Raw genomic sequence first — 10,966 nt, 5'->3', positions numbered from 1 at the left:
TAGCAGCAAGAATTCTTCCACTTTTTTTTTGTAGATTATCTTAGCCAATATGTGGTTGTGTTTTGCCAGGTCAATCAACCAATGTACCCAACACTGCTGGTGTGCTTCGCACCCTTGACGATGGAAAGAGACACTTGGCACAAACAGAAAAAAAAATCGACAATCAAACCATGCTTTGGCATTAGTTACTCCTCTATCCTTCATCAGCCTCTTCCACCAGCTACCTCATGGCCAAGCCACCTCGTGTACCGCCGTCAAATATGACCTTTTTCGGAGGCCCAGGAGTTAAGGACTCGTATGATGAATGCGGCCAACTGGTGCCGACACCCCTCCCTCCACGCAGTTAGCGCATGCGCAAAAAGAGGTCAGACGATGCACAGCACTCTGCCTCTCCAGATGTAATGGCGCAAGTCGTCTGGTTGCACCCCGTTCGTATCGTCGTCGATCCTTTTCGAAACATGCCGAGATGCGGCCTGCAATGTGACGTGACCAGCAATGACGCCTTTGGCAGGCGACCTTGGCTGCCAGCCCTGGCAATGATTTGGCGTCTCTTGCAGCGCAGTAGCTCTTTCAACTTGTCGACGATTTCATGCAGTCTTTTTTAAGACGTTTGATCAACTCGACAATGCGCTCGTTACAGGCTTTCGGCTGCGTCGAGTGGAAACAATGAATGGGCGAGCAAGTTGAGACAGCCTCGTCACAAAGAATGTATCAGTAAAAAATATGGACCAGCCAACGAATGCAAACAATAAATGAAAAGAGGAATACACGAAGGGGAAAGAAAAGGCTCGGTCAAACAATGGTCCAGCACTTCTTTCTGGTTGCCCGCGCTTGTATCCGTCATGGCCACCACTTACAACACCAAATCACCAACTGCTCGTGCAGTATTATCAGTGCAGATTTCAAAGGGCCAATATCAGCACATCAACTACCAATCTAGGCTACTGGCATGATTGATGAATAGTCAACCATTTGAGCTCTCGCTTATACTCGTACCACGGCCCCGGCACCGACCACATCCCCTACCTCCCCCTCGTGATTCATTCATCTCACCGTACCTGGCGTACCCTCGAACATGGGTTCTGCTTCCGCCGCCCCCCTATCCAAAGGAGCCGCGTACAAAATTTTCGATAGCATCAACAATTCTATGGACCAACAGGAAAAGAGGCGTCTGCAACGGGCCACGGCATCTTACAATGCAGCTGCTAGCCTCGCCATATCCGAGTCTCTGAACCCCACCAAAATTCAGCTAGCCGATGCACCATTCTCACATCAATGCAAGCAATTGGCAAGGGGGACATATTGATGTCCATGTCAAGTTTCCCCTCAGGGCTTGCCGTTATCTCAGAGGGATGCTGCCAATAATTCGGCTGTCCTTGAGCCGGAAGCAGGCTCGCGGAGACTCAGCCATCCGTGGCTAATAAACTCCAAGACACGACGCCCAACCTTGCTGGTACAGGACCAGATGAGCCAGAGACTTGCATCGCAACGTGCTTCGAAGCAAGGTCGTGTTTCGACTCTCAAGCCCGGCTGGCACCAACCTGACGGTGTGGCTAGAGCGCGCCGCATTACTGGTTATATTACCCTCGGTGGCGCCCGTTCCATCTGCAGTGCAATCCGCCGATGAGATGCAGACGACCCTAAAATAATATATTAATCTTGGAACCGCCCCTTTATCATCATTCTGTCACCCTTTTCCCTCTCTACAGCGAACGAGCACGGCATGTAAACACCTAATTGGACAGGCTGGAGCCGCCCTCGGTCCCTTTTCACAATAGTGCGAATGGCGTCTTGGCAATTTGCAACGCCAGCCGCTTCCGCTCGTCCTCTGCTATTTGCCCTTCTGCGCAGATTTTGGTAGAGAAGTTATTTTACCATTGTGTGCTCATGTTTATGCAAAATGACAATTTTCCAGCAAAAACAGGCGCAAAGCTGCATGAAATTCTGCATCAGCCCAAACGACAAGCAAAAAATTGTTTAGATATGACTGTCCAGTGTGACAGTGTCTAGACTCCAGACTTTGTCAAGACAATGTGCAGCAGACATTGTTGCGGCTTGAGAAAGAAAGACAAAGAGAACAAAAACAGCTCACCCCACAATCCAGGTCCAGTCGACGGAGGGACCCAAAACCAGCCGCAGACTGCACATCATCTCATCTCCGGTGTTATTATTAGGTGGGCATGGTTTGTTATCGCTGACCACTCAAAATATGGTGTGCGCGCCTCTGGTTCGCTGGACACATTCATTCCAGTGCCTTGTTAGGCTTTTAGGCTGTAAATACGTACTTCATAAGAGTAGATCCAATACTCCATCACAAAGATAGGGTGTTGTGCGGCTTGTGCCTCGTCAATGCTGATTCCTCATCAACTCAATCTCCCTTGCACCGGGATTCTTGGGCGGCGTGGCTTGGAACCGAGACCGTGGCAGAAAGTTTAAATCTCCCGCCACACGTTGCAGTTTTTTGTCGAATTCTTGCCTTTGTTGCAGAGACGTCCTGAAGCTTTCGCTTGACGCGTCTTGCACACCCCTTGCAGCGTTAAATTGTTGTAGTCGATGTGAACTAATATGGCGCGACTTTCGGCCTGTCATGCCGCCCATGCTTCGGTGCTCGTCCTCTAACTATTGTTGGCAGGCTTGCATCGCCGCTTTTTGTCGGTCTGTATTGTCGAATTCTGCATGCTTGGCCACTTGAGCTTATTCGTCCCTCCTGATGTCGTCCCGGAAAAAGCAACACAACCGGTCTCTTTGTATTTGTCCTCATCGTACTATTCTCGCTCCATGGCGCACGCTGAGCTGCATCATAGCCGGCCAACTAACTGGCTCGGCCTATCCAGCAGGAATGTGTTTTCGCTGTATACTGTTCGCTGTATCCCCGTACTTTTTTCATATCGTGGGGCTGACATGCCACTGGTCTCCTCTCCTGTATTCTGATATTGCTAGGGATGTAGGGCGATTGGCCGTCTATCTCTTTCATGTACGAGTACATTTTCATGTACGAGTACATGCATACACGGGCTGGCATGGCTTGTTGCTGCAGGTGCACATATGCCTGATAACTAGCAATTCGCTTCAGTTCGGCCGTGTAGTCGCCCGCATTGCATGTGAACATGCATATGTAGTTGGCTATGTAGAGAGTATCGGAACTTGCTGTATGCAGGCCTGGGGCACAGTGGGGAGACAAAAGTTCTGTACATGTGTTGGCGTAACCACTGTTATGCTCGAGTCCTCCGTTGAGGCAGCACCATACTGCCAAGAATTGTCCGAAAAATCAATCGTACTTATAGCGAATCCTTTGAGTATAAAGGAGCACTCTAATTAGGATTCCACGCACCGTGGAGCGTCAAATGCGATTGCAGAGCTTCCTTCAGGGTAGCAGAATCACGCCTGCGCCCTGGCGACCCCAACTGGCTGCTCAACAACCAATCATCTTGAACCAACACCAACCCTGGGCGGCTAGCAATCACCAATGAAATCATCCACAACACCAACCATGGTCGACGTAAAAGCTCGGCGCTTAACTCTCTGCGAATCTCCACCTACGACTGCCGGTCACCCATTCATCGTCACTCTAAACTTGCCGATACCACAGGAGAGAGGCCTTGTCCCTTTATTTAGCAATGATTGTATGCCCAGCCATGCAGCCCGGGCCGCTACCAGACGGCGCGGGCTGCTTCGTGCTGCTCCACGCCCCACGGCTTGCTGCCACTTGATGCTCACATGTTGTCGTGTGATGTTCGTAATTGTTTTCCCTCTTCCGCCCCCGACCAGTGTTTCATCCTCTTCTGGCTTCTTCAACGTCCGTGTTTGAGACGCGTACGCTCTTTGTGCATCTTTGGCTGTCGTTTCCTGTTCGTCACTCTCTCTCTTGTCGGTTGCTTCAACGTCCTTCCTTTGCCCTTTGATCATCTACGCGCCCAACTGCTACCAAGCTGCAAATTCTCTCAACACAATCCAGCACTTTACTCTTACATCTTCAAGAGACCCAGAACAGTTGCATTCTCATTCACCGCTACGATCCAGCTCCCTCAACAATCTCACACAACGACTTACAAACGGACATCAGCAACTATACGTTCATCCCAATACTACAAAAGCTCCCATGAGCTTAAAGTCTTACCAGAAAAACGGGCATCTTGCTCCACTTCCTCAACCAAGTGTCGATGATTGGGAAGAATGGGAGGATGCCAGCGTCGCACCTAGCGATAATGACGAGCATGTTCTTGTGCATCATCAGCCGCCCCCCAAGCCGCCGTCCCAGTATCATCGACCACCCAAGAACCTATCAGTACGAGTCTCTCGATATTCAACCGTCAAAATTAAGCGCCCCAAATCACGACACAGGCAAAAGGCCCAGAACGCCAAGGCTGGCATCAGTGTCGTCACGGATATGGCGGCCTTTGGTCGTGAGACGAAACAACCCGACCGAAACGCAACCAAATTTGTCGATTCCGCTGCGCTTCGCGCACTTGAAGGCGATGCCAATACCGCGCCCGTCGGAAACTGGGACTGGATAAAGGGCAATAATGGACAGAGCACTTCTTCCTCTCCGCAGATCGATCAGCACGGTCTGTCTCCAGATGATCGCCCTATCATGATCGGCATTTCGGTACCACCGAGCAATGCTTCATCTCATGACCAGGCCCCGAACCAAGCCAAATCGAATGGAAGCAATCCGTATGGTGGTAGCATGAATAAAGGCGGCCTCGACTTCGGGCTTCACCTCGAATCCCAGCCAACGTCCTTCTGGTCACCCGACACTCCAGAAACGGTTCTTCCGTTTGCTAAGCCCCGGCCCCCATCAAGTGTATATTCCCAAGCGCCATCATCCGAACCTCCAATACTGACGGATATGCCTCCTGTACCGTGTCTTCCCCAGAAATACAGGGCCAACAACAGACTCATCAGCCTAGAACTCGGACGTGGTGCAGAGGATGACGATGCCAACACCCCCTGCACTCTATTCGAAGAAGATGGTACCAGTCCGCGAAAAATGGTAGCAGGAAAGAAGCAACAGCTCTCCCCAGAGAGAGTCGATTCACCATCGCGAGGCTGGTGGGATCATGTCGTAACACCGTTCACCGAAAAGCGAATGAGCTTTAGCAGTCGGTCCTTCAATGGTTCTCGAGCCGGACCATCGCCCCTCGAGATCCGACCAGAAGCTTACCCCGAGGCGCAGGCTGTCTGCCCGTCGAGCGTTTCCAAGCCACCTATTGTTCGCATTCCCACTCCGCGGCGGACCCCGTCGTCAGATTCCTTGGCTGGGGTGTCGCAAACCTCAAACTCTCGAGTCGCACAACACTTATCTGAATCACAGCGCGACAGGAAGCACGGGATCATGATGACTGATGAAGAGACCGTGGCGGATCACCCACCTCCGTATTCTCCCCCGAAACGGCCCGAGAATGGCCCTGTTCGTTATAGAGCTGTGTTCCCTGCCGGACACCCTTTGCACGCTCAATTTCCCCCGTCTCCAAACCCGATATCGCCCGGGTTGGCAGCGACCATGACCTCACAAGGTGCTACGCAAATGGTCGATCTGGGACACTCTCCATTAAGAAGCGCCACACCCGCATCTCAGGCGCATCTTCCTGCTCGCCCGATAGGCACCTATTTGCCACCAGCCCATGTAATTGATGCGACGGGACCGCAGAACCGTGTCGAGAGAACCAGGCGTCGCCACGAGAAAGAGGACATGGTTGCTCGCCGTGCTGGCGGCTGTTGGCGCGGACGGGGCTGCATTCCGGCCGGTGGGTGCTATGGCCGCACTGGAAGAGAAGGCCGCAAAAAGCGCCGCATCTGTTGTGGCATCTGGTCCACTATTATTGCGCTGCTTATTCTAATCATTGTGCTGTCCGTGGTTCTTACAAGACCTCATGGCAAGCATGAGATGCCCTCCATATGGGTCAACTTGACAGACTTCCCACCTATGCCGACTGGCGTCCTGACTGTAGCCGGAGGGGACAACATTGCAGCCAAGAGTGTTTGCACGGAGCCCACAACCCTGTGGAGCTGCTCGCTACCAAAGGACGATCAAAAGTCTGTTGAGCCATACAAGCCCAACCAGCCGACTGTGATTATGCAAATCCAGTGGGACAACAGCACAAGGCAGTCATGGAAGGTCCCCAATGGAGACGCACCCGTTTCCGTCTCGAAAAGAACCACGGGCTTTGTCGCAAGCGCTCGTGCACTGGTCCAAGCCAGGGCTAGTTCTGACTTTGAGCCGAACCCTTCAGCACCCAAGTTCACGGACATGTGGTTTATGGGGGAGACGACGGATGGCATTGTTTCAAATGAAAAGGCCGGCGAACCAGCTCCTTTCTACATAAGCATACTCAAATCCATGAATGACACGGTGGAAAGCCCATCACTCCACAGGCGCGACAGCAGCACCACCGTCGGCAATGTCAGCCTTGCCGACATTCTGCCTCGTCCTGACCTGACGTCCGACGGCACTCCCGCCCCAGCCGTCATGCTTCCGAACCCAGTGCAGCAGCCGGTGCGCTTGTACGATCGTGGCCTCGACACCGAGCACTACGGCTTCTACACGCACTTTCGGCGCACCATATTCCTCAAGTCCGTCACGGCCAACAGCACCGAAGACACTAACGTGCCGCTGGACGAGGATGGCGGGTGTCGCAAGTCGGAGGCGGGCTTTCTGGCGACATGGGGCGAGACGCGCATGCTGGTGCGCATCTGGACTCGCAAGCTGGCGATCAACACGTCTAGGCTCGTCCAACCGGACGGCTCTGCGGGTATCGGCGGCGTGGCGGCCTTGCGCCGCCCCGGCACCATGCCGTGGCCGGTCACAATCACGCTGGACACCCACGGCGGCAACCCAAAGAAGAAGCTGGTGTGGGAGACGCCAATGGACGACAGGCAGCGTCTCGCCATGGACCGTACCAAGCTGCTGGTGAACAAGATGGGCGAGGGCGGCACTTGGATCAACCCAAGAGGCACGGGAAACGCAAAGTATGGCGGCTTTGATGGCGGCACGGGTGGCTGCAAGTGCGAGTGGGTGAATTGGGTCTAGGTTCATATACATGCATACGATGGGATGGAAAGGTGAAAGAGGCCATGAAGGATGGATGGCAGTAATGGACTTGGATGACGATATATCGGTTGCAGGCACCTGAAGCTAGCCTGACAGATTTGCATTCTCAAGTTTATGTTAGGTAGAATTACTTTGTTCAACATGATTGAAACTCGAAAGAATGTCATTTTGTTCAGTGGTCCATTCTCCATCTGCTTGCTGCTGCAGACGCCTCCTTCCCGTGTAAGTGGTCTTTGCCGTTCCCCAAACCGTCTCCACTAAAAAGTTACAACCTCATTCCCTCGATGAACCTCTCTCCTTTCCATCACCAGCCTTTACTGCCCTCTCCTCTTTCCTCTCCTTAATTCATGCACCCGACGATGCGCCCCCGGGCGCTCTTTTCCCTCTCCGGCCCTCACCCGCGGTGGACCTGCCTCTACGCCACCGCCGTCGCGCGGCGCCCTCTCGTGACGCTCGCCATCGAGACCTCGTGCGACGACACGGCCGTCGCCGTCCTCGAGCGCCGTCACCCCTCCCAGACGACGCGTCTCCTCTTCAACGAGCGCGTGAGCGCCGACCTGCGCGCCTACCGTGGCGTCCGCCCAGCCGCGGCCCTTGAGAGCCATCAGCGCACCCTCGCCGGGCTCGTCCAGCAAGCCATCTCCCGCCTTCCCGACGACGGCCACGGCCGCCGCCGCCCAGATTTCGTCGCCGCTACCCGCGGGCCCGGCATCCACTCCAACCTCGCGACGGGGCTCTTTACGGCCAAGGGCCTCGCGCTGGCGTGGGGCGTGCCGCTCGTCGCCGTGCACCACATGCAGGCGCACGCGCTGACGCCGCGGCTCGTCCGCGCGCTGGGCATGCCCATGGCCGGCGAGGATCCCGCATCGGCGTCGACGTCGGCGTCGGGTGTGTCGACCCCTGAATTTCCGTTTTTAACGTTCCTCGTGTCTGGCGGCCACGCGCAGCTCGTCCTCTCCGTGGGCTTGACGGACCATCGCGTACTCGCCACCACGACCGACGCCGCGATCGGCAACGTCCTTGACCAGACGGCGCGCGTCATCCTGCCGGCCTCGGTCCTCGCTGCGTGCCCCGATGTCATGTACGGGCGCCATCTTGAGGCCTATGCCTTTCCCGACCCGCCCCCCTTCGACGACAGCAGCAGCAGCAGCAGCGACAACAACCCCTACGCCTTTTACATGCCGCCGCGCTCCCGAGCCGACGAGCTCGCCGACGTTGATACCGGCTACACGTGGCGCGTGCCGCCGCCGATGCGCACCACCCGCCGCCTTGCATACTCCTTCTCCGCCATCCACAGCACTGTCCACGCCGTCGCCGCCTCCCGCGGGGATGCCATGGATGACGCTGAGCGGCGCGCTCTCGCGCGCCACACCCAACGCGCCGCGTTTGACCACCTCGCGAGCCGGCTGTGCCTGGCGCTCGACCCAACCGCCGACTACGACGGCGCGGCGCTGGCGCGCGCGTCCACGACGCTGGTCGTCGCGGGCGGCGTGGCGTGCAACAAGTTTCTGATGCACGTGCTGCGAACGACGCTTGCGGCGCGGGGGCTGCTCTCTGACAGTAGCAATAGCGGCAGCGGCGGGATCCGCGAGATTATCGCGCCGCCGGCGGCGCTGTGCACCGACAACGCGGCCATGATTGCGTGGGCAGGCATGGAAATGTACGAGGCCGGCTGGTGCTCGCATCTCGACGTCACGCCGCTGCCCAAGTGGCCGCTGGATCCCGGCGTCCGGCTGCCGGAGAAGAGCAGCAGCGGCGTGTCAGGCGGGCTTATGGAGGTTGGCGGGTGGTTGCGGCGTGAGTGAGGATGAGTTGTGGTAAAGGCAGTGTTTGTTACATGTTTGCCGCGACGGAGCATACCTTGTACGATATATAGCATTCTGGGGTGACGAGACGTGTACAAAATTTGTACAGAAAATTTGTAGCATTAACATAGCATGGCGCAAACCGAGACGGGTTGGAAAACGGCGTTTTACACATTTAGGTACACACAACTTTACGTTTATCCAGGCATACATCATGACCAAAAGAAATTTGTATTCTTGTACTGTACAAGTTACAGGGGAACATGTTGAGTCTTGAACCTTTAGACCCAAACCAGTGTTGCTTTCGCTCCCCAGATGATGAGCTTAATCTACCTCTCCACCTCACATCATACACTCATGTCGACCCATTACTCCAATTCGCTCGTGACGTTGGAGAATTCGCCCTTTTCCAGCTTCGTCTTCCAGAAGATGGGGTTGGTGTCGTTGAACCCATGCTTGACCCACCCCTCCTGTTTAACGTGGTAGAGGTTGATGTAACCGCCCGAGTAGGCGTCGCGGTGGGTAGCGGCGAGAATGCTGCGGCGGCCGAGCTCGAGGGCGTCCTCGTCGCTCAGGTCATAGTTGTACTCGGCGTCGAGCACGCCGTACGCAAACGTCTGACCGGAGCCGACGCAAAACAGGTTGCCGGCGAGGCGCGTGCCGTCATTGTCGACGTAGTAGAGGGCGGGGCCCTCCTCGGGGGTGACACCGGCGCACATGGTGCCCATGCTGAGACCCATGCCCTTGTAGCTGTAGACGAGATTGGCGAGAATCTTGGAGGCGGCGGCGACGCTGATGCGGCGCTTGTGACGGAGCTCGTGGAGGCGGCACTGCATGCCGAGCCACGCCAGCCAGTACTGGCAGTCGGCGGCGCCACCGGCCATGGTGCCCAGCAGCACGCTGTTAATCTCAATCACCTTCTTGACCGTCTGCGAGGCGATCCAGTTGCCGGCCGTCGCGCGCGAGTCCGTCGCCACGATGATGCCACCCTGGAAGCGAAACGCCAGCGTCGTGGTGCCGTGGGCAATCTTGATGGGGCAGTTGGGGTTGGATCGGTCGTCCGTGGCGGCCCGGAGCCAGGCAGAGGGCTAAGTAAGCAAGTCAGTCGTTACGGCTCGAATTTCCGAGAGGATTCTCTCGCAGGGTCTCAATCACGGTCATACATGAGCGACGGGTGGCATGGCAAAGTTTAACGACAGATTGGCCGCAGGGTCCATGGCCATGAGGTCCTGTGTCTCATCCTCAAAGGACTCGTTCTGCGCATAGGCAGGCCGGCTATATCTCGAGACGAGCGCGTCCATTTTTTCCTATATCTTGTCGCTTCTTCTTTGATTCGTCGTGTAACGATGCGCCCAAAGAGCGTAAGCTTTCCAGTCAAGACAGCCGTGTGATCACTCTGCGTCTGCTGGCTCAGCCAGTCCGGAGCCGTCTGAGTCGTTTGGAAAAGTAAGAAATTGCACCGCAGAAGCTGTGCTTTGATGCAGCGGATTGAAATAGCGTCGGGAGGGGTGATGATGCTTCCGATTGATGGGAGCCTGCGGCGTGGGGGATGACGGGAGATGAGAGTAGAGGATCGAAAGGCTCAGGCAGCTCTCGGCTCGCGCGTCACCAAGCTGCAACCTGGCTGGCTGGAAGCTCTGCAAAAGCTTACCAAATCTGTGGTACGTACCGTGGGCGCCTTGCTGGAGCTGAGGTTGCTGCCTTGCTGCCTGAAACTAGATGCAGGAACAAGTGGAGCCAACAAGCATGTTCAGATTCCATCACTAGAAACCACATGGCCAATGTATTTGATGGTACGGAGTAGAGAGCCTCAGAATACTATATTATATGATCCGGGCCTTGAATCCGCAATAATTGAGCCCAGTAAAAACCAGCCACTACCTACCAGGTCGTCGCGCAAGCCTTCCGATACCGGACGCGGACGGTTTAGGTACATGTCACCGTCAACAGTCGTAAAAGACAGACTAAAGCATTCTTGCAAATTTCTAATGTACTGATATAAAAAGGACAACACTAAAAATTACACACCCACACCATTCCTTTTCCCTTGTAATGATTATCCAGGCAGAAGAAACACGCTCGCTCCAACTCCCACCCTTACACGTCACCA

The 10,966-nt window shown here is 55.3% G+C and overlaps 3 protein-coding genes across 3 annotated transcripts; 2 read left to right on the top strand and 1 right to left on the bottom strand.

Annotated features, from left to right (window-relative positions):
• Positions 1–4,099: 4,099 nt before the first annotated feature.
• BBA_00990 (HLH transcription factor (Hpa3), putative) lies at positions 4,100–7,030 on the top strand (the record flags this gene model as incomplete). The annotated part of the gene is made up of 1 exon (XM_008596087.1): positions 4,100–7,030. One exon carries the CDS (start codon positions 4,100–4,102, stop codon positions 7,028–7,030), a length of 2,931 nt encoding a protein of 976 aa, XP_008594309.1.
• Positions 7,031–7,410: 380 nt separating this feature from the next.
• BBA_00989 (glycoprotease family protein) lies at positions 7,411–8,856 on the top strand (the record flags this gene model as incomplete). Its single annotated transcript, XM_008596086.1, has 1 exon — positions 7,411–8,856. The coding sequence occupies one exon, from the start codon at positions 7,411–7,413 to the stop codon at positions 8,854–8,856; it is 1,446 nt and encodes a 481-aa protein (XP_008594308.1).
• Positions 8,857–9,224: 368 nt separating this feature from the next.
• Positions 9,225–10,157, bottom strand: BBA_00988 (proteasome component PRE2; the record flags this gene model as incomplete). Its single annotated transcript, XM_008596085.1, has 2 exons — positions 9,225–9,944; positions 10,020–10,157. The coding sequence occupies 2 exons, from the start codon at positions 10,155–10,157 to the stop codon at positions 9,225–9,227; spliced, it is 858 nt and encodes a 285-aa protein (XP_008594307.1).
• Positions 10,158–10,966: the final 809 nt, after the last annotated feature.

This window comes from Beauveria bassiana, assembly GCF_000280675.1.
Source record: "Beauveria bassiana ARSEF 2860 unplaced genomic scaffold BBA_S00002, whole genome shotgun sequence".
Classification (NCBI taxonomy): Eukaryota; Fungi; Ascomycota; class Sordariomycetes; order Hypocreales; family Cordycipitaceae; genus Beauveria; species Beauveria bassiana.
This window is presented reverse-complemented; position numbering and strand designations above follow the sequence as displayed.